Genomic DNA, 24,153 nt, shown 5'->3' with positions numbered 1-24,153 from the left:
TTGTATGGAATAGAATGTTCTTCGTTAACAAAATGAGTAGATAATGCTTCTACATTAAAACCAGTAGAAATCATTTTGCAACAGCTTACACTACAGAAGACATGATGCATATTCTGATATTCATGCATCAATCCGCATAATAACCCTATGGTTCCAAAAGATAGGAGTACAAAAACCTTTGTAATTATCAAAAGTTCAAAATCCAATCAGCTATATTCAGCATATACTGTTGGAAAATTATATGCTGATGAAGCAGTGAGGCCTACACCTATGATGAGTTGATGACCAATAAGATTCTTGTGAAAACTTGACTTTGTTAAAGAAGTGGGATCACCTTCATGCGACAGCACTCCAATCGCGCGTGTCGTGGTAAACAGTTATAAGGTTAGTCCCTTAATTCTTGGTTCTCTGCCTCAGGAGCACTTGGTAGGAGGCAAGAGCTCAGGTATGTCAGTACCCGGAGCATCCATTGCATCACGAGGATACTTCGCGGGGGTGCAGCACTCCGATATGTCAATGCCAGCAACAACCATTGCGTTGCGAACCCACTTCGGAACATCGCCCTTTGGGAACTGTCACCAATTGGTTTGAGAAACGACCAGCCAGTAAGATAATCATCAAGGAAATAGCAAAACAGATTGTAATTTTGGTTTTGTAGATGGAATGGGTAGCACATATTATCAAGGAGGCAGCTTAGACATCTGAGAGTCAGGAATGACAGAATTTACTTGTGGTGCTGATAGTTTATATATAATATTAGGGAACAAGATATACCTGCATCCTCAAGAATCCTCGCACGAATCTACAATATGGCATGGAAACTTTCTTATTCACCAACACAGTGAGAAAACTGACAAATGACACAAAATTTAGCTGGATGATAACATACTCTGGGAATCGTCCTTCCAGAATTGACATGTGGAGGTCTCTACTTAACTGAAATAAAAGTGGATGATCAAGCGGTGACACTTAAAAAGAAGAGTTATGTGGAAATATTCATTAACATACCCGCATCATAAATGATAGATTGTGATACGACAGCAGTTGGGAACCCATAGCATCTTTTGTGACAAGACAATGCAAGTAAGCACGTGTATAGTTTTTGCAGACCTGAAAAGATAGTCAAGTTATAGAACACGAAATAGAAACAGAAAAAGAAAAAGAAAATTTCGAAGCAGTTTAACACTTTGTTCCCAGTAGAACGAAGCCTTACCATACATGGACAGGTCGGATCTATCGGTCGTTCATCAGTTGCCATTGCGTTTTGTTTCAACTTCAGAACACCCTAGGAGATATCACAATAAGGTTGCAAATGCTATGATTAGAATCAAACTCAGAGGAAAAGAGAAACAAAATTATTGTGAGCTTGCTTCCATATGTTAATACTCTCATAGATTATGCTAACTGGAATAAATTGTTCAATATCACTAAGACCATCAAATCATTCCATGTAAAATATTAGTGGCACTAGTTATCAGTGCGAAAAGAAGATCAAACATAAATATTTTCTCTAGCTTGAATTGTATAGTTGACTTTGATGGATAGATAAGTCCCATACCTCAGGAACAAGTGCAGTCCCAAAGCGAGCAGTACGAGTTGGATAAACACAGTCATACATGTCTGCACCCAAAGCACTACATACTACAATATCAAGTGGATAGCCAACACCCTGCAAATTAGCATAACAGCAAGGTCAGCCAAACAACCCAAGGAAGCTACATGGTTCAAATTGTTGTGAATCATAGAAGACAATATCACTTTTGGCTTTATGAGTACTTTGAGAAATTTGAAACTATACCATAACATATCGTGGTTTATCTTCAGGCAGTCCAGCAGTGCACTGGGCAACAACACGCCAGAACGAGTCTTTATCTTCACCGCCTGCAAGACCACCAATGGCATATCTGGCAACAAAATATCACGGTAAGTGGTATCAGCCACTGAATTGTAGATCAGATATGAGATAATATAGCGTGCATCCACCGACAAATAAATAAAGAGTGCATATAAAGCAGGCACAACATCTGAAGATCATGCATCAATCACAGAAAAGACAAACAATTTGTTTTTGGCTGCATGTAAAAAACTTGCCTACATATTTGCTACCCATGGAAAGAAATCCTGAGAGAAATATTAGACTATGACATACCCTGGAAGGTTCCGCTCAACCAAGCCCTTCACGCAGATATCTCTGGAATTACAAAAAAAAAACACTATTGATTATTTCAATTATGCCTTAAAGGATTGATATATTACATGATTAGATGGATGAACTCACCTAAGAACTGGATCTAATCCTCCTTGTACAATCCCAAATAAGTTCTGGACATCAGGTTTCTTATGAGCTATATGTATTGACAAAAGAAAACACCAGACCTTAGCTAAACATGCTTAGCATTATTGTAAATGTTCTTTTCTTAACGCCAGTAAAATACATAGCAGAATTAGAGTCATAATCAAAATGATGCTAAGCTCTAACTTAACGACAAAAATAGTGAAATTAAACGCCAGAAAAGTATGAAATACGGGCAGTGGCAAGTCATATTGATAACCATACCAGCAATGCACCTATCAATCCAACGAAGGGTACGATACATAGCTTCCTCTATCCTTGGGCCAGTAATTGTGGTCTTCACAACATCATCAAGAGCCATTATTATATCAGCTCCAATGTTGTTCTGCATTCATGTTCAATGGATAAGCATACACATGATAAGATGTAAAACTACCAAATCTATTGGTGCAAAACTCTAACTTTTACAAGTACAAATCTTGTCTAGAAAAGGATGCACCTGAATATGGATAGATTCCTCAGGTGTCAAGAGCATGGGCTTCCCATCAACAGGTGACTGAAGATTGGTCAAGAGAAAAAAAAAATATAAAAGATACAGAGAGGGAGGCATTTTCAGCAGTTGTAAAATTCCAAGGAAGAAAGTACAGGATGCCTCACACACATAATTAAGCAAAAGAACCACCAAGAAAAAAAATTGGCTTCTATTACTAACATCATAGATATGATATGATACCATGCCACAACACTTGACTATGCAACATCTGCTAGATCAAACGGCAATATATATCTGTTCATTCAAGAAATATTTATATGTTTGTCGAAAACCATCAGCTAACCGTGTGGTTCTCATTAGTCTCACAAGTTCACTTAAGAATTTTTGGTTCATCATTGTAATAAATAGCAGTTTACAGGGAAATAACAAGACTACAGGGGATGCCCAGTACAATCAGAAATATTATCCTTGCTCAGTATATTTTCCATTAGTTTTGAACAGTCTCAATTCAGCTTTAAGAAGATTAAAAAAATCTTATAAACCTCCACAGTAATACAAGCATGCCTCCTGATTATTATATGATAACACATGGACAGCTGGACATTGTTATCAATAAATAATTATAAACTGTGGCACATTTGAATAATTTGATTTGGAAGTATGATAAACATCAGTGCACAAGAAGTTGACATCTGTAAAAGAAAGAAGCATCACAAAGTAGCCTGCACAAATCTACCTGAAATGTAACTCCTTCCTCAGTAATGTCAGCCAAATGTAGCAAAGAAACCTAAAAAGCATGTTTCCGATCAGTAAAATTTCAGCAGGGAATATATATTAACATTGGAAAGGAGTAAGCGCTTTGGAAACAAGTATGTGCTCATGTTGATAGAGATCTTGAACAATTACTGTCTTCTTTCAAATAAAACAGAAATTTGATTAAATCTGCTGTTAAGAAAAAATACCAGTGATATTTAAGATATTGTCATCTCATTTTTTTTCCTTTAAAGCCAGCATCAATAGGTTTCTCATCTTTTAAAAATGAGCATTGTATTTTACATCAAGTGATCAAATTAAGTGCAATTCAGATTTCATGTGTGGAGCAACTGGTTGTTGGGATCACTATAACAAAATGATACTCATGGGAAAACATTATCAAAGCAACAAGACTTGACAATTACCAGTGATGTATTTAAACTAATACTGCAGAAGGTATTTACATACAGTGGCAAAACATTAAAGTTGATGACTTAGTTATTTATGTTATAACGATCCACATAGATATTCAATGTCTTAAAAAAATGAAGATTTGGAGCAACCATTTGGAAACCACCAGAGTCAGTCAGCAACGCCCTTTTCCAATTCATAAATTTGTGAAGGCCACCCAAGTCGTCAATAAGTTGAGAACCTGGACGAAGTTCAAGGTGGTAGGTGTTTCCAAGTATAATCTGGCAACCTATTTCCTCTAACTGGTCAGTAGTCAGGCCTTTTATTGTACCTGAGTAGAGAGAACAGAAATTAAAAGGCTATGAGATACAATAATTCAGAGAACAAGAAACATTTTGAGAAATTTATCATGAACTTCTGTGAACTAAACAACATGAAAACTCTGCTTCTTTTTTTTTTACACAAGAAAAACTCTGCTTCAGACTGAACAAGTGTTAAAGCAACAGACACAATACCTTGAGTTCCAACAGGCATAAACAGTGGTGTCTGACAAGTAAAGTGGGGTAGTGTTAATCGAGCTGCACGAGCACGATTGAATCTTCCTAATACCTGCAAGCAAGAATAATTTTTACTTCAGGTTTCGTCATTATGCTCAATGCCTCATATAAGATCTACCGCTATGTCAGCCAGCCACCTTCCATCAGTTGGACAATACCGACGATGAGGCTGGACAGAAAGACCATGATGAGCTGACAGAGTGACAGTGCTAGAGGTACTAGGCCACTCTAACAGGGCGTGCCACGTGGCAATTACATATGCCCACATTCATGCTTTTCTATTATTATCCTATTACATGGACCACTAATAGGACTATAGGTATATTAGCTTAACCTTAGTGAAGGGTAATAAACAAAGAAAACTCAAGAGATTTAATCAAACAAAGTACAGGATTAACAGGAATACAGTATGTAGCACCAACTGTAGAGTGTAGAGCTAGGCAATGACAAATTACAACACTGAGAAAGCACGTGCCTATGGCAGCATTGGTCAACTACCTTCTTTAACTAAATAGTTACTAATCCAGAGTACTAAACGCAATCTTAAAATAAAACAGTATCAGCTTAATTGGGAATCTGTACTCCCAGAAGATCGTATGAGACAAAAATGATTAGAGTGAAAATCACATGTAATGGCTTGTCGACTAAAACTACAGACAGAAGTACAAATCTTATCCACTTAATCACCACAAACTTCAGCCGGACGCCTAGTTTGCGTATGCGCAAACCAGAGAAACCGTTGAGTTTGCTTCGCATCTCAGCAATCAAACGCACAAGCAAACTAAGGAAAAATCATCTAGAATCGAAGAAAGAACATGCACCCATTTGGAACTTCAACAAACCTCGAACCGAAGCGCCATGGAGAACAAATAAAAATTAAACTCCAGCCACCGAGCTGGAACCTGCGCGTCCGTATTAACAAAATCAGCTCAGAGATTAGCTCGAAGCAACGGAAAGAACAGCCGAGACGCGCTTCCCGTTTGGCGCCAAATACGATATTGAACGCGATACGAAAGGGGAATCTGGCGCGACCAACCAACCTGCGGTGCGGCGCTAAGGCTCGTAGAAGGGGATGAACAAGGCCGCGGGGAGATGAGACGAAGAGGAGGCGGCTCCGAGGGGAGTCAAAGCCCACTCTCGCCGGCGGCGGGGGAGGAAGCCCTAACGCGGTTCTTCTTCGGCGTGACTTTGGTGGCGGCGGCCGGCGGAAGCCCAGCACCGATTTAAAAAGGGGAATGGGAATTTTGCATGGAACACCCTCATCTATGACATATTTCATTCGATGCCTTCCATTTTGCATCCTCCTGCTTGTGGGCAGGCTAATGAACCATGAGGAAATAAACATAGCAAGAAAAAAACATCTATGTGTAATATATTTATATTATTATTGGTTTGAAACCCCAACTGAAAAACAAACCGATGAAAAAAATCCAAAGTCAAAATCACATGTTGGCTATTGCTAATAAGTCAACAAGCACCAAATTTTCTCATATGGTATGTGTCTTGTGTTTGGTTAAATGTCATATTCTCTTTATTATAAGCATTTTAAGGTTTTCAAATCCTATTCAATCGTGTGAGGTGTGAATGGGATTTTTTCTTATAGGTGTGGGAATAATATTGGAAATTTAGATTGTAGAAAGCCTCCTGTCATGTGCTAACTAAGAAATATGGAGAATTGGAATAATTGGATCATGACTCCCGTGTCGCCTCTCTGGCGACCCGGGAGGCGAAAGGCCGACGCCCAGCTCCAACCCCGCCACGCCCCGTCTGCCCCACCGCCGCCGGCAACGCCACCGTCTGCGGTGGTGGCCGGCGACGGCAGGGCCGCCCTCCTCCCTCTCCCCTCTTTCTCCCTGTCTCTTTCTTCCTTTCTCCTTCCTCCCTCCCTTCTTCTCTAGGTTTGAGGCTTCCCGGAGGCGTTGGCCCCGGGCTTGGTTCCTCCTCCTCCACGTCTCACGCCGGCGACCACCAACATCTCCTGGGCAGGTGGTGAGGGGGACGGCCAGATCTGACCTCCCAAGGTCCAAATCTGACGCGACTCTGGTGTGATCCGGACTTTGAGGGGCCTAGCGACGACTGTGAAGGCTACACGTGGGCGAGCTCCGCAGTTTCCCGCGTGTCCTAGCGTGAGAGGGTGGCTGGTGGCAGTGCTGCAAGATGGGGAACGGCTAGATCTGGCCCTCTAGGTCCAGATCTGACGTGTCCAAGCTGGGGTTGGGCGAGGACCGGACCTCAATGGCGGTGGCGACGACGGGTGGGCCTGTGTGGCGCCGATGGTCCGGTGGTGCCGACGAGCTCTGCAGCTTAGTGGTGCTCCATCAGTCCGGCGAGGTGGCTGAGCAGGTCATCAATGACGTTTGTCCGGCCATTGTGCAGGTGGTTGTGTGCATAGTACAGGTACCCGGTGTGCAGGTGGCATTTGGTGGCTTCCGACGTGGACGCTATATTTGGATGGGACTCTGAGGTGAAAGCCTTGCTCGGCTTGCCGATGCTACCAACGACGACTCCCTTGGGTGATGTTTACCTTTTTGAAGGCGTTGCTATTGGAGCCCTCGTTCAAACTCCACATCAAGGGATTTCTCCGGGTGAAAACCTTAGATTCGTTAGGATCGGACGATGACGTCGTTCTGTCGGCGTGTCCTTCTTGAAGGCTTCGTTTTAGGAGTTTTATCCCTTGCTGGACTGTTGTTCTTAGTTTTAGGTTCAGTATATCAATGCTGGGGTTTTCACCGGTTTTTCATAAATTAACCATGCCGTTGTAAGATTTTTGGGTCCGGTTTTCCTTATAAACTGGATCAACTCTCTTCTTCTATAGTAAATTGTACTAACTCCCTGCTTGTCCCCTTAGAAAAAAAGAATTGGAATATGATATAGAGGAGAAAATAAGGCTTTGTTTGACACAACTCTAGATTTCAAATGGATTTGAAGTTTTTATGTTAAATTGTAATGGTTTAAAATTTAAAATTATATTAAAAATGATATAAAATAACTTATCAAAATATTATCAACGTAATCATAGATATAAATTTATGAATTTATATAGAGCTACGGACATCCGGCTCTAAAAATTCTTACATCAGGAGCTATGAAAATAGAGGACCAAAAAAGAGTACAATAAGTAGACTTTTGAAGCCCATGGTACTACTATGGTTGTGTACATATAAACCATTGCTCCCCACCGGAAAAAAAAAGCCCGTGGTTGGCGCGGCCGCGGAGCAACACCACGTCAGTGGGGTGGAAATTTTGCCAAAAATACGATTCATAGGGGTTGTTTAGTTCACGAAATAAAAATCTTTGGTTGTCACATTGGACATTTAACTGAATGTCGGGAGGGGTTTACGGACACGCATGAAAAAACTAATTTTATAACTCACCTGGAAACCGCGAGACGAATCTTTTAAGTATAATTAATCCGTCATTAGTATATGTGGGTTACTGTAACACTTATAGCTAATCATAGACTAATTAGACTCAAAAGATTCGTCTCACGATTTCCCCCCTAACTGTACAATTAGTTTTTCTTTTAATCTACATTTAATGCTCTATGCAGGTGTCCAAAAATTCGATGGGATGTTTTTGGAACTAAACGGGGCCATAGTCACGAAACAAGGTTGACGTTGGCTAAGAAATGAAAGTTCATGAGTAAAAGAAAAAACACTCACAAAACAAGGTGCCCATTCCGGTCCAAGAGCAGGTACAATAGCATACTATAAACCAGTTATAAACACGTATCGAGAATATAAAAGATAAAAGAGAAGAGCAATGAACTATCACATCTCATTTCATAGATAACATATACCATTAAATTAAGAGGTACCATATGCAATATGTTATATTTATCATACAATCTCCAATATCTCTAACACTCTCACATGCTTATGCTTATTAAAGTTTGTGTAAGGGTTACCTCTTGCATGAGAGGTGATTATTTCTCTCTCATCTTTCTTCTCTCCCCCCACCTCATCGTGTAGTCCTACGCGGTATCTTGGAGTTTGTGCTTGAATAAACATAGTATATTCTCTTATAGTACGGACTTCAATACACAATGTGTGTATGATAGGTAAGACAAAGTATTAATAGTGTAATATATATTTATAGGTAAATATTGTATAAAATGGATATTAATTGACTATGGATAATTTGAAACTTGTAATTTGCTATGTACTAAACTGCGGTTGAGTTCGGTTATTAACTTTCCAACTCACATATCTCATTTTCCGAGTGCACGTTTTTGTGCATCTTTTGCAAATAATTATATATATGAAAGTTGATTTAAAATCATATTATTCTATTTTTTAAAAATAACTAATACTACTAAATTAATCATATGCTAATAAATTACTCCGTTTTACATATGGGAGAGTGAGTTCTCAACCGAGAGAACCGAACACAGCAACTCTGGGGTTTGTTCGGATGGCCCTTTTCCTAACCCATCTCGCTCATTTTCCACGCGCACACTTTTCAAACTTCTAAACTCTGGGGTTTTTTTGCAAAAAGTTTCTATATAAAAGTTGCTTAAAAAATTAAATTAATCTTTTTAAAAAAAACTAATACTTAATTAATCACGAGCTAATAAATTGCTCCGTTTTCCGCGTGTGGTAACACCACCACCGAACACGCCTGAGACAATTACCAACGCATGCACCGACCATCTCGGGAGTAGTTCGGAAAAAAATATAGAAAAATACAGCCGACTCGATTGCCGTGCATTCAACTCTTTGATCGAGCCATATCTTCGTGTCCTGTTGCATTCACTCCCCTCGGCCTTTTTCGCACAGACCAAATACGACCACCTAAAAATGGTTGGGAATCATAGTAAAAAGAACACTACTACTGATTGCAAAATGAAATTAACATAGGTTTATTCCTAGTGCAGGATTCATTTGACCTTATTTGACAGAGATCCAGTTATCAAATCCACGGTATATTTGATGTTTGTATATTCATAGTGGTTTAAAATTTAAAGTTTCATCTAGAATAAGAACAAATTTATTTATCCAATTGCTATGCATGTAATAGTACGTCGGAGGGTGAACTCCTCAAGCGGGGGACAGTGAGGCCCCCCTTGTTAGTTCGGCTGGGGCAGCGGGTGAAAATCGAGAACTCGGTGAGATGTGTGGTGTAGAGGGCCTCGGGCCCCTCGAGAGCGATGAGACAAAAGCGGTTTATACAGGTTTGGACCGCTAAGAAGCGTAATGCCCTACTCCTGTGCTTGATTGATCGACTAAGAAATTCAGGCTTTGAGCCAATGAGAACCAAGCGTGAGTTAGCCAAAGAACCAATCTCTCTTCCCCAACTAGGCTTGGACCTTCTTTTATATCTTAAGGGGCTGCTACATGGGCCTATAAATTTGCCTAGGGGAAAGGGAGGATAATCACATTAAATGCACGTCTTGTTGCTTGCCTCAGAAGCCATTCGCATGTCCGCCATGGCATGGGGCCCGTCAATTCCATTTGGCTGACATGGGGGACACGCATGTCATTCACCATTTAATGGGGGAAGACTTTTGGGTTCTTACTTGCACCGGGAAACGAAAATCCTGCTCTGGCTGGGTTAGATGAATCAACTCCGGCTGTGATGAGAGGCAAAGCAACCTCTCATCATCATGATGTGACAGGAGATGTTAGGTGGCGGCGTGCCACCTGACATGCAACCAGTGCGCAGGCGCACTACCCTGGTCGTATCGGTCATTCGACTCGTCACAGACCAGTCGCAGATCAATCAGGTGCACTACACGTTGTATTTGATGCGGCGTAGCATGCCCGCTCACACCACCTTAAATGCGGTCAAGTAAGCATTGGGGTCGTCCGCCTAACCCTGCACATGCGGCGTCATGCGACCCCTGGCATGGAGGGGGCGGCCGCCGTCCTACCTCGGGGGGAGCGCCACGTGGGTACCAGGGGTAGCCTTCTCTCTCTGAGCTTGATACCCCCGGTTCCGTATCACTGATATAGTAGATTCAGATATAAGGATTTGTGAAACTAGAAATACCTAGCTTTATAAAATCTTGGATCTAGAATTATGCTAAGAGTTTCAATCTCATTAAATGAGGAATCCTGCTATATGTACGATGGTGCCATCTGATTACTATCTGGCCGTGTTACGGCATAAACACAGCTAACAAGCGTATACGAAGATTTATCATGGCGTGAATCATCTACCGTGTGAGGCTTTCTTTGTTGCTTTGGTCAACGGCAACGTCATATGTATATCATTTTCATTAATGTCACATATATTAAAGTGACAACGTGTCATGAAATTTACTAAGGCCCCTTTTAATTTAAAGGAAAGTTATAGGAATTTTAGAGGATTTTATTTCTATAGGATTTTTTCCTACAAAGCCCTTTGAATCAAAGGAATGAACCCTATGGAATCCTATAAAATTCCTATGGAATGCCTTTTCTCATACAAGTTTTGGAGGAATTTTAACAAGAGATTCTACCTCATGGAAGAAATCCTTTGAGTCTTTATCTCTCCTCAAATTCCTATGTTTTTCAACGGTCATTCCTACGTTTTTTCTGTGTTTTGCAATCCTCTGTTTTACACTTACATTCATGTCAGAATCCTATATTTTTTCTATTCCTCCTTTTTTTCATTCCTGTGATTCAAAGGGGCCTTAAGAGAGAGAAGGGAAAAGTTTTATGTAAATAAATTTGGTTTACTAACATGACTTAAATTTTCTAGACACTATTTCTAATGTCATCATCGGCGTGAAAATTCATACCCCATCAGCCTACCATTTTGTCGAGTTGGGGAGTTTGAGGATTGGGCCTGTGTACAAGAGGCAGCGCAACCATGGGCACGGCCCATTTATCGCACCTCCAGTACATGGGCCGCCTCCGTGGGAAGGTGACGTCCCAACTCACACGTAAAGCAGCAACCGCGTGTCACGCGACGGGGAGGGGCAGTCGAGAAGCGCATGACGAGATGACACATTGAAACCGTCTCGCGGTCATCTCGTCCATGGGGATGGCCGCGACCGAGAGAGAAACCGTCTCGTCCGTCCACTTCTCTATCCACCACTGTCCACCGTGGCCGCTCCGCTCCACCGCGTGTCCCACTCCCACCACCCCCGCTCTCCCGTCCGTCCGCGCGCTTCCCCCCATGCGAGATCACCGTCTCCCCCGCCTCCTCCTCGTTGGCTCGTCTTCTTCCCCCATCCGCCTCTCTCTCTCTCTCTCTCTCTCTCCAGTCTCCTCCACTCTCCTCTCTTCGAGAGCCGCTCGCGACGCGAGCCTCTTGGAGCGCGCGCCCTATAACTAGGCACCCGTGTCCCCGTCCCGGATCTCCCCCCCACCCGTCGCTCCGCCCCGTCCCCATTTTGGATGGATTCCATTGGTATAAATCGCGCCCCGCTGGGTTCCTCCTCCTCCGCCGCCGCCGTGACAGCTCGTCGAGGCATCGCGCTCCGCCCGGCTCGCCGCTCCGTCGCGAGTACGAACCGGTGAGCGTGTGTTTCTCCCTCGCCTCCGCATTTTTCCCTCGGTTTTTGAGGCGGCGGCATTCTGATTCTGCGCATGGTGATCCTGAGTGCAGTGTGGGTGTGGCGACGATCGGCTTCGGGGACGCGTCTGGGCTCAGAGCGTGTTCTGAGAAGGCAGGTGTCTCTATCTCTGTTGCGTCGATGCCTCGTTTCCATGTTGATTTGGGTGTAATGATCCGAGCGTAATTGGTGGCTGGTGTAGGTTAGGCGATTTGATTCTGTACGAAGCACCACGGCGAGAGCTCAGAGCGGGAACGCTGGGAGAAGCATGACCGAGGTATCTCACCAAGCTTGCAGTTGCTGGCCTTTATATTATGATTTGATCCATATGTACGTTTTTAGGGATCGCAATGCTTGACACAATCATGGTATGTTTGTATGTTCCCAGCTCCATGCAAACATGTTCTGTATCTATAAACTGGATCATGCCACATTTTGCCATCTCTTTTAATTTTGCTTCTGATTCTAGGATGTGCCATTTTGTCTTGTTTTTCTAACTTTGTGTTCACCTTCTCCTTTCCTTATTTTTAATTATGTAACCACAGGAAAGAGGATGTACAATGTCTGATACTGAAATGCCATTTAAATATTCCTCTGGTAAAGCCTTCCCATTAGGAGTGTCTCAAGTTGAAGGCGGGCTGAACTTCGCACTTTTCTCTCAGCATGCTTCTTCTGTCATTCTCTGCTTAAAGCTTCCTGGGAGGTATAGCTTTACCTTTTCCTAAAACTGTTGTGACCTTACTGGTTTTTCTTTTTCTGATTATATGTGTACCTGTGGGTTCTGGTCTCTTAAAGTCTCAACTATGGCAACTGGCAGTTTTGTTGCATGTCATCTATCTCCTTGCTGTCATCTTTTTATGAACTTGCTCAACATACTTTAGGTCTCATACTCTTACGAGATATGGCAAACTTGTTTTTCATGACCTTACTACACGATATTAAGCAGTTGTTATGCCTTTGACATAGAGTCTATGAAATTTTGAATTCATTTTTCAAATTTGACGCTCGAAAGGAAAACTACTTTTCTGTTTTTCAGACTACCATATCGTGAGTTGATTTGGAGTGTAAGCCTGGTTGAAAACTTGAAATAATCTCTTACAGATTAACCTGTAATTTTAGCTTGTCCTTTCCACGGTAACATGTTACATTCTCTATCTAATATTCTCACTCTAACTGTTCCTCAGGGGAACTGAAGATGAGAAAGGTGCAGATGTTGTCGAGTTTGTTTTAGACCAGCAGAAGAACAAAACTGGGGATATATGGCATGTGATAGTGGAGGTACTGTCATAGAATTTTTGTGGGTACATTTTAAAGTAACAGTATCATTCTATATACATTGACAAATCACTGTGGATAACTTTCTTGCAACAAGTTGAATTGAGTATTCATCTGATACATATTTTGATTATAGTTACAATGTTTCATATTCTTCAAAGTGAAACTTCATTTTACAGTGTGTTCATGGTATGGAGCCCTTCCACCGATTTGAGTCCTAAAGGACTGATTTGGGTGCTCATCTCATTTATTTATTGTTAGAACTCATGACCATTCTTTTAAAAATGCTCAAATTTGAGAGGAACAGTACTGAAATAATATTCCTGATTTGGCCAAAACGTTGGCTTTGTGATGCTAACTTGTTTATCTCCACTAAAAGGAAGAAGTGCTGAATGGTAATCTTGGCTAGTTCATTGCCTCACTTCTAGGATGCTTTCACCTCTGTTTGTTTGAGTGCCTGACTCAATATTTTTGTCCATCTATTATATAGTAGTCATGGAAGGAATAATCTTCACCTGTTTTTCTTGTATGTAATTTGCTATGCATATATGCTGCATTTTTTTTTGTTATTTCTATGCTTCATTAAAACTGTACAACCTTAAAGAAATCTTCTCTATGACTTCCAGGGCTTGCCTGCTTCTGGTGTTCTTTATGGGTATCGTGTTGGTGGCCCTCAAGGATGGGACCAAGGCCATAGATTTGATAGCAGCACTGTTCTTCTGGACCCTTATGCAAAATTAGTTTCTGGTCGAAAGTACTTTGGGGTTGCTGAAGAGAAGTCAAGCCAGCATTTTGGAACATATGATTTTGATAGCTCTCCTTTTGATTGGGGTGATGACTACAGGCTTCCGAATTTGCCTGAGGTACTATTATCATTTGGTAGGATTGACAAGATGTTCCAAACATGAAGTTCTCAATTTTTTGTTTCTTTAATCTAGGCAGATCTAGTCATATATGAAATGAACGTCCGTGCTTTCACCGCGGATGAGTCAAGTGGCCTTGATTCGACTTCTCGTGGAAGCTATCTTGGTCTCATTGATAAAGTAAGTACCATTTTTTGTTTGTTTATGAACACAACTATTTGTTTGTATTTAGAAGATTTCCCTATTACTTTCTTAAATTTCTTATTTTTATCATCGAGTTTAGTTACCCTGTCCACTTTAAGAGGCTGATTTCCTTCGCATTTCTGTGACTATTGCTTGTGACTTACACATGAAATAGTTTTGGTTTCATAGATCCCTCATTTGCTGGAACTTGGCGTTAATGCAGTGGAACTACTTCCTGTTTTTGAGTATGATGAGCTGGAATTCAAGAGGTACCCCAACCCAAGGGACCACATGGTAAACTTATACACTTTATCCATGCTTAATATCCATCGTAGTCACCATCAGAGTGACTTTCTCTCTTCTCAATTGAAAGGTCAATACATGGGGCTATTCTACGATAAACTTTTTTGCACCCATGAGCCGTTATGCTAGTGCCGGTGGTGGACCAGTGGCTGCTTCCAAAGAGCTCAAGCAGATGGTCAAAGAATTGCATAAAGCTGGCATAGAGGTACCCAAACTCAATATATACCAGCAGATTTTACTGATCATTGTTAATTTCATGCACCGCCAGGATAAAATACATATAATGGCATCACCATTTTGTGCAGGTTATTCTGGATGTTGTTTACAACCATACAAATGAGGCGGATGATGCTCACCCGTATATGACTTCTTTCCGTGGCATTGATAACAAGGTGAACTTTCTAATTGTTTTGTTGCCAAAAAGAGCATCTATATGCTTCCACCTGTTCTTTCGACCAGACTGCACTTAGGGGTGAAAAAACTAGGTTAGCTAATTCCAATGCAGCTAGGTTAGCGTAGCCCGACTTTTTTTGTTGTTCTTGGCAAGTTGGCAACACCAGTCATGCCGAACAACTGTTTTGGCTTGATGACGTGGTTTACCTAGTTAGTTTAATCCTGTTTAGGACTTAAGAGGCTCAAAGTGCTTTCACCAGGTTAAATTATCACGGGCACCACCTAACCCACCAGGTTTTGTTGGGTTAAATTTGCTTATCAGGTTTTTGACGAATTTATATAAAAAGATGTCCTGTTCTTGCAGGTCTATTACATGTTAGACCTGAACAAAAATGCTGAACTACTGAACTTCTCAGGCTGCGGTAAAACCATGGTTCCTGTACTTGTATACTAATTTATTTGGGACTTTACTCTATATCAATAACTGTTTTTACTGCAATCTAATACTAATTCTGCTTTTGCTTAAGACCTTAAAGGATGTAATATATCTCAGTTTTACCTATGGACATCCAAATACCAAATTATTAATTATATTTTGTGTTAAGCCTTTATTTATACAGCTTTACAGCTGGTTACTTTTAAGAAAAATGCTATGATTTATTTCTGAAATTACTGCTTGTGTATCTTGCTGATCTAACATGTTTAATGACTAGATACTTACATATCACATGATTTGTTCAAAATTTTGAAAGTGTAATTGTGTTCACTTTTAAGTCTTAACGGTATGTTTTGGTTCAACCTAGGGAATACACTGAACTGCAACCATCCTGTTGTCAAGGAGCTCATTCTTGACAGCTTGAGACACTGGTATGGACAACTTGCAGCTAAGATTTTTCTCATAAATCCAATTGTGTGTAGATTCATCCATATTTCTTTGTTTCATCTTGACTATGTCGGCATTATTCATAATCAAGTGTCAAAAAATATCTATATCGATTTGAGCTTTCATGTTGGTATGATCAGACCAAGATGATGTATCGACAGCCTAAAATTATTCAAAATTTCCTCTAGGCTATAGCACATGCTTGTAGCTATTTGGCTTGTAGCAAGACAGTTGATATATGAGAGATAGTTCATGGCTATGTCTTATTGTGAACCTTGGAAAACAAGATAGCCAGAAACTGCAACAAAAACAGTTATTTTTATACAAATAACTGAATTATAGCATGCATTTTTATTTTCTCTTTGACAATGGTTTTGTCATATTTCAAATGTCATTTCTAATCTCCATGCTTGTTTTAATGCATCAAGGGTTGAGGAGTATCACATAGATGGATTTCGATTTGACCTTGCAAGTGTTCTTTGTCGTGGACCAGATGGTTGTCCTCTTGATGCACCTCCACTCATCAAGGTATAATGTAGATGCAGACTTTAGGTTTGAACACTAAATATGTATAGCTGCTTACCAAGCCTGTGCAGACCGAATTTTGTTTGTCTAAATAAGTGAAGTTAATAGATTTCATGTAAAAACAACCCGTACGTTACATTATATGGATGATTGGATGCAAATTATGATGTACTGAAATACTGAACTTCCAGCAATCAGTTCTAATCAACTTTGCACTATTGTTGATTGTTTTCTTGTTTGCATGGTTTTGTTCATTGAATACATATCTAGTGCAAGCTCACAGGAATGCAATCATGAAAATTTGCAATGTGGGCAGCTATATAAGATACAGTATGGACTAGATGTAGGGCTCTTGAGGTTCATTTGAAAGTTTTTTTAGTGACCCCCCTCAAACGTTAGAAAATTGTATTTATGACAAATTCCACCTTTTCAAGACCATCTAAATCCTAATCCATCAATCTCTGGTCATACAACTCACGTTGATGTATCGAGACTAGTGGCTTTTATGTTTCTTCATATTAATTTATTTGGTTGTAGGAAATTGCCAAAGATGCTGTATTATCTAGATGTAAGATCATTGCTGAACCTTGGGATTGTGGCGGCCTTTATCTCGTAGGGCGTTTCCCTAACTGGGACAGGTGATTTGAACACTTCTATATTTCTATAAAAAGAATTTGGTGGTATAGATGTTTTATCCTTGCTTCTTTTAGGACTAAAGATTTGGTGATACAGTAACACAAAACAGTAACTATTTTCTGTTATGGATAATATCATGCTGAGATGCTCATTCCTAAAGTACTTAACTACTGAATTCTTGAAATGAGAGAATTATTGCTAGTATCACTTTTCTCATTGGACTTGGCAAACATGCTTCATTGTGCGGTTCAGTGACCTTTCCCTACCATGCATACACAGATCAGTTACTCTATAATGAGTTTCATTTATTTTTAAAGGTATGGTGATCATGTTTAACATTCCTCTTGCAGGTGGGCTGAATGGAACGGCAAATACAGAGATGATCTTCGAAGATTTATTAAGGTAATATGCCGGGAGAGAAGATTTTTTAGAAAATACAGATAAGAAAAATTGTACTCACCTGTAATTTATGGTAGAGATTTCATCATGGCAGTATATCAGGAATTACTGCTGAGGAATAGGATTGTTATGCCCTTATGCTAATCTATCATTCCCTTGCCTCATCCCTTTCTGCCAGAATATTTTAATTAACCATGCCATAGGATAGTTATTTTACTGAGCATGTTAATGAAGTTTAGCTTCTCACTGTACCTATATTTAGTTTTAATTGTCCTTGATGGTGTATGAACATTAGCGGCAAACTTAGGTTATTGTGGAACAGCCAATGGCTAGGAAACATGGAGATTTTGTTAAATGTTTAACTAGATATAGGATCAGTACCCTTGCAAAATCAGTATTTTATTTAATTTAATGGGCAATTCTGAAGCATACGATCACAGTTCCGCATATTATTTGAGAAAATGGCAACATACTTTTATGCAATAGCTCTGTACCAGTTGTGTAAAGATTACCAGGTTACTGAAACATAGGGGTAGAATTAGGTGGCTGCAGTTTCCCAAACTCTGATCTTGGCTATCCATAACTCCATTCTTGAGCCAAATATTTAGATGATCTCCTTCAGAACTTAAGCATAATTTTTTTTAACCATTTCAAACATCAGTGAGTTTTTTCAACTGAAGATCTGAATTTACTGAACATTCTGCATTTTATCAGTGCTTGCCTAGCATAGCCATGAGAATTCTTCTGTTTGTGTTCTTTTATTCTTGTTTCTATAATAACGACCGAATGACTGATTGGATGCTGCTAAACATTTGGAGTTGTTTCTCAGGGTGACCCTGGTATGAAGGGGGTGTTTGCGACTCGTGTGTCTGGATCTGCTGATCTCTATCAGGTCCCCCTCTTTTAGATGTTATTTTCCCTTTACTGTTATTTTTTATCCATTTGCTTAGGATATCGCTTGTTTTTGAACTTTGATCCCCCCCCCACACACACAAAATAAATAAAATAAAAATCCATTTCCAAACAAGAGCGGCTTCCAAAGTTATTGCTAATAAGTTTAGGTTTAATTACATGCTTGTTACTTTTGTATCACTGTTAGAGCACAGGTCATTATCAACATTTAGCGTGCCCCAAATTCTATCATGTCAATTGTGTTAGTTCAGTAGGATTTCTCCAGTATCCAATTGTTTAATGGATATAAATGTATTCAGGGTCTAGTGACATACCATTTGATAGTGCAAAACACAGTATGGTATGATGCCACCTATTATTTCATTTTGTGAGGATGTGTAAGGAACCTCTGTGGACAAATTTTTAAGAACTACTGTTACGCTGAAGGGGTTCAGACTCAGTTATTTTTTGTCAAGAAACAAAAATATGTAAAATAAAATTCACCTGATGTGGCAGGTGAACAAGCGGAAGCCTTACCATGGTGTAAATTTTGTGATTGCACATGATGGATTTACTTTATGTGACCTTGTTTCTTACAACTTAAAGGTAACTGGAGTAAGCTAAGCAGTTTAGTTAAGATCATTTATTTATACTGTGAAGTGTATGCTAATCTGCCTTCTTTTTATCAAAATCATATAGCACAATGATGCTAATGGAGAAGGTGGCTGTGATGGATGCAATGACAACTTTAGTTGGAACTGTGGTGTTGAAGGTACCTGCTTTACCGAATATCTATTTTCTTTTGTACATTGAAATCATGATTCCATGAAACTGCAAAAAGATGTTTATTTTCATATCCCATCAAATTGATACATCTGACTGATGTAGGGTACTGTAAAGATAGAAAACTTGGTCGAGTTTATTATTAAAACAACCCTTTGTATGAATTAAAGGTATAGTCATAAAGAGAATGACATAGTTTGATTTTGTTGAAATTTAGTGTCTTGTATTGATTTTGTTGAAATTTAGTGTCTTGTAATTCAACAGAACTAAAAGATTGCCCCTAGTAGTGAAGCTTCAATGTCAAGATGGATCCAAATAGCTCTATGAGCTGTGCAGAACTTTCCAAATGCAACCATAGATGGCTATCCCTCTTTGAATCAGAAATAATTATTTTTAGGGTTAATTGGATCCATGCCACTGCAAATGTGGCAAATCAAAAAAATGCCACACATATTTGCGTTATCGGCTGGATGCCACTGCAAATTTTTAAAATAAGAACCATGCCACTCCATCACGATTTCCGTCCAATCCGTCACATTTTCCGCCGTCTCCGTCTTCGTCCTCTCGTCGTCCTCGTCTCGACGGCAGCACCAGCACGGCAGTACGAAGGCGGGCACGGATGGCAGCACGGCGCACGGCGGCACGGCAGCACGGTGGTGGATGGCAGCACGGCACCGGCGACGGTCGTGCCCGCGTCCGCTCCCCGCGCCCCTCCGCGACCTCCTTGCCGACTTCCTCTCTCTCCACCGTTGCAGCCGTCGTCGTTGACCATCTCCGCGGTGGACCCGCCGCCGTCGACCTCATCTGCGCGGGAGAGCTCGGGAGCCGCCGCCGCCGTTGCTGTCCTTGTCGTGGTCGTCGACGAGCCGCACCACCTCCGCCCAGATCTGGCGAGGAGGGCCGCTCGTCGTTGCTGCCGATGGAGGAGGCGTCGAGCCTCGAACTCCGCCGCTGTTGGCCCCAAGCTTTGTCACTAGTGCTGCCGACGCCCATCTCCTCTCTCCACATGACCATCCTCGGCAGCAGCTGCGCCCCCTCCGCGACCTCCCCGCGAAGCGTCCTCGTCGGCGGCGGCGGCCTCGCTCGCGACCGTCCTCGCCGGTAGTGGCTATGCCCGCGTCCGCCTCCACGGCCGTCCTCGGCAGCAGCTATGCCCCCTCCCCGACCTCCCCGCGAGCGTCCTCGCCGGCGGCGGCTACGCCCGCGCCCGCCTCCGTGACCTTCCTCGGCGGCGGCCATGCCCCTCCGCGACCGTGCTCGTCGGCGGCGGCAAAGATCGATGGTTGTATGTTGATTGGTTTAGTTAGCTAGCTAGCTAGCCTCGCGCGCTGCATCTGTAGCAGCTAGCTAGCTACTCCCTGAGCTCGTTGGGTGTTTCTGCCTGAGCTCCGTTCCGCGCCGAACCCCGTCAGGCCCGGCCGCGACCGCACCGGGCTGTCCTCTGCCCGTGCCAGCCGTCGCACCAGCTCCCCATCCTCTTCTCCGTTTTGCTGCGTGAAGCCGATGCGTTTTGTCGCGTGCGCCTCATCGGCTTCGACTCCGGTGGTTGAGCTGCTCACACGCGTCCGGGGGCAGCAGAAGTGAGAGAGAGAGAGGAGGATGACGGCGAGAGAGAGAGGAGGACGGAAATCGTGATGGAGTGGCATGGTTCTTATTTTAAAAATTTGCAGTGGCATCCAGCCGATAACGCGAATATGTGTGGCAATTTTTTGATTTGCCACATTTGCAGTGGCATGGATCCAATTAACCCTTATTTTTAACCTAATGCTATGCGAAATGTTTGATGTTAGAATTGATGCTCTTGTTCTGTAACAGGAGAAACAAATGATCTGAATGTGTTAAGTCTGCGTTCAAGACAAATGAAAAACTTCCATGTAGCTTTAATGATTTCTCAGGTAAACATTGTGAAGTAACCTACAGTTTATTTTATGTGTGCATCATGTATAAACTTATCACATAATCACCATTTTCATATATCAGGGCACCCCAATGATGTTGATGGGCGATGAATATGGTCATACACGTTATGGGAACAACAATAGCTATGGACATGATACTTGCATTAATAATTTCCAATGGGAACAGGTTGCATTACCATAACTATTTTAGTTTTCAACCAGGAATATGTTTATGAATTTGGCAGATCTATATATAATTTGTTTTCTCCGAATCCATGTGAATATAGTTGGAACAAAGAAGAGATGGCCATTTCAGGTTTTTCTCAGAGATGATAAAGTTTCGTCACAGCAACCCAATATTAAGACGAGACAGGTTTCTTAATAAAGTAAGTAATACCTAGAAGTGCTATCATTGCAATTAACTGGTTTATTGAAGACAACCATTTCATCATCTTCTCAAAAAATAGCTGCTGGTGTCTGTCGAAATTCCAAGTATATTTTCTCAGTCAAGTCTGATTAGAATAGTATAATACAGCAAATATACACTTTGCAGCTTTTGCAGTTGCATCTCTTAGTTTTTTTTTTCGTCTCAAATGTTCTTCATTGTATTGTGATCTTCCTTGTTGGTAGAACGATGTCACCTGGCACGAGGATTGTTGGGAGAACCAGGAAAGCAAATTTTTGGCATTCACGTAAGTTTGTTGATCACTTTCGTTTATGCACCTTATTATGGTATTTGTTTATGATGCTCCAAAATCCAAATTCTTGGCTTCTGACTTTCATTGCCATTTTACTGTAGAGTACATGATCACAACTCCGGTGGAGATATCTATTTGGCATTCAATGCACATGACTATTTTGTGGACGCTGTAATTCCCCCACCACCACACCATAAATGTTGGAACCGTGTGGTATGGATACTTTTCAGCATTGCTAAATTTCTTACGTATAGTAAAGTAAATTCCTACATAATCCTAGCATGGTGTGGTTGTAATTTCTAAATATGTAGAAGTGCTGCCAGTACTCATTCTGAATTTTACTACATTAGACGCTCGGACAAATACCAACTCTTAAAAGAAGATATACAAGTTTCCACAAAATTTCTCAGGAATAGACATAGGTAGTACTGATACAGTTCTACAACCAAAAGCTGTATACGGTTGTTACTTGTGCTAGCAATCCTGCTAAAACTGGTTTGGAGTTTATTGCTCATTAGCTACTTTTAATTTTTACAATGATTGGTCTGGCTGGATTTGATCACTCTTTTCTCACACCTTTCCGCTCCTATTGTCATTCTAAATCTGCTCTAATAATCTTTTTGTAGGTGGATACCAACCTGGAATCACCAAATGATATTGTACCAGAAGGGGTGCCATTTACAGGACCAAAATACAGAATTGCTCCATACTCTTCCATTCTGCTCAAGGCAAAGCCTTAGAAAAGTTAGTAGTGGAGAGCATAAAAATAATGCCACCAATGCTGGCTTGGTTGGTTAATAACAGGTTGATCACATTAGCAGTCTGCACTTCAAAAAGGCAACAGGTATAGAGAATGTCTAATAACAACTGCCGAATCATAGTTGGCTTTGGCAGATGAGGCCACTTTTGGCATTCAGGAATTTCTTCCAGTTATTACTGTAGGAATGAATGGGTTAGGGCTTAGGGCCCTCTGGGGGCAGCAAAGCTCGAGGTGTCGTCTCGGTTTCATGTGAGCGTGACCTGGCTATGGTCACCCTATCATTTATCAAGGTCCTGTTTCGTAATAATGTGTCATCAAACACTCAACTCCCATGAGAATGTATGCCAGCATCTATTTTGCTGGAAATTCATGAAAAAAAGGAACAGTGCTATTAGTCCCATGAAGTATGAACATATGTCAGTGTGTATTTCTTGCATGATGCAGAGGCTGCGATATTCTGTGCCTGCACCTCCCGGTACGGGCTGCGGCGGCAGGCTCCCGACTGACGGCGACCCCGGTTGGTACGGAGGGAAAGCTTCCACATGTGCAACGGCGGCAAGCTACAGTGTTCCCAGGCAGGCACCAACCTGTTCTCCAATGCAGCCAAGAGAAGAGCCAGCTTCGACTTGACAAGATAACATGGCCATTTGACAGAGCTGGGCCAGCCGGTGCTGCTCTTAACCAAGGCATGTGAAAGGTTAACTCGCCTCTCCTGCCAATCTCACCTGAATATCAAGCGCCTACAGTGCAGCCTGAGCCAGGTAAAAATCCCTCCTATCTCAATCATTGTCAACCACCTTCTATCAGCTAGGTTCCAAACAGAGGGGAAGGAAATGAACGGCCGGTGTACTTAGCTCAGCTGTCCTGTTGCTGAAGGGCCCAGACCCTGGGGGTGGGACATACTACTCCTTTGCAAGCTGTGGGCTGTCCTTATGATTTGCTAGTTATATATGTCGAAGGGCAGCCGCTTTATTAGTGCTAACCACCTTTTAGTTTATGGAGTATGGAATTTGGCAACCTCTTTAGGAAAATATTCCTAATCATTCATCAATGACCAAGGAACCACCCTAGTGCATAATTATGTCAGTCTGGTTTCCCAACTGGCTTTCAGGGGGAATATATAAGTCCTTCATAATCATACCAACTGCTAAAAACTTTACACTGCTAGTAATAAAATTGATAACAAGCTTTACACAGCTTAATTTGCTGGTAGAGGTTGAACCCTGTCTGGTGGAGCCCGGCCTGAGGTTTTAGGCTCTAGAAAATAGCTTAATTAGGTACCGAGTCAAGGTGAAGATAGTGTGGTTGATCCAAATCCAGCCTTGCTCCCTAAGTTCCTCAAAATTACTAACCGGCGCCAAGCAGCTGAACTCAAGCTTTTTCAATAAGAATTTAGTGAGGTATTTGAGGTCTCAATATACCCTATGTCAGATAGCTGCCAAGAAACACAAGCAAGAAAACATAATATATGCCCATGCATGTCACACCTTCATAACTCCAAGTATCTAGATTCGGTACTATTCCTTTTGAAATACTCGAACCACCCAACGAATTGGTTATTCCTAAACAAGTCATGAAAGGAATGACGAACATACGGATAAGATTTACTATCAACCTCTCTTTTCGCGTTTTGTTAGGGGCACACTCACAGTCACAATTCATCTTCCGTATAA

General features: G+C 41.4%; 2 protein-coding genes across 2 annotated transcripts; one reads left to right on the top strand and one right to left on the bottom strand.

Annotated features, from left to right (window-relative positions):
* Positions 1-5,720, bottom strand: LOC127783553 (uncharacterized). The gene is made up of 16 exons (XM_052310746.1): positions 5,548-5,720; positions 5,350-5,409; positions 4,466-4,559; positions 4,103-4,281; positions 3,523-3,573; positions 2,793-2,849; positions 2,558-2,678; positions 2,279-2,345; positions 2,150-2,191; positions 1,799-1,904; positions 1,559-1,669; positions 1,214-1,285; positions 1,009-1,110; positions 890-936; positions 775-802; positions 1-572 (listed from the first exon to the last, which is right to left on the bottom strand). The coding sequence occupies exons 2-16, from the start codon at positions 5,365-5,367 to the stop codon at positions 414-416; spliced, it is 1,254 nt and encodes a 417-aa protein (XP_052166706.1). The 5' UTR covers positions 5,368-5,409; positions 5,548-5,720; the 3' UTR covers positions 1-413.
* A 5,892-nt stretch (positions 5,721-11,612) lies between these two features.
* On the top strand, positions 11,613-22,884 carry LOC127784845 (isoamylase 3, chloroplastic). The gene is made up of 24 exons (XM_052312245.1): positions 11,613-11,951; positions 12,044-12,104; positions 12,193-12,267; positions 12,536-12,693; positions 13,175-13,268; positions 13,892-14,128; positions 14,204-14,308; positions 14,501-14,605; positions 14,685-14,819; positions 14,920-15,006; positions 15,372-15,429; positions 15,811-15,874; positions 16,319-16,418; positions 16,953-17,053; positions 17,402-17,453; positions 18,280-18,342; positions 18,858-18,947; positions 19,041-19,113; positions 20,940-21,019; positions 21,105-21,209; positions 21,310-21,408; positions 21,653-21,714; positions 21,822-21,933; positions 22,347-22,884. Exons 1-24 carry the CDS (start codon positions 11,833-11,835, stop codon positions 22,458-22,460), a joined length of 2,349 nt encoding a protein of 782 aa, XP_052168205.1. The 5' UTR covers positions 11,613-11,832; the 3' UTR covers positions 22,461-22,884.
* The last annotated feature ends 1,269 nt before the right edge of the window (positions 22,885-24,153 follow it).

The sequence above is a fragment of the Oryza glaberrima genome, chromosome 9, assembly GCF_000147395.1.
Source record: "Oryza glaberrima chromosome 9, OglaRS2, whole genome shotgun sequence".
NCBI classification, from domain to species: Eukaryota; Viridiplantae; Streptophyta; class Magnoliopsida; order Poales; family Poaceae; genus Oryza; species Oryza glaberrima.
Note: the sequence above shows the minus strand (reverse complement) of the source record. Positions and strands in the feature narration are given on the sequence as shown.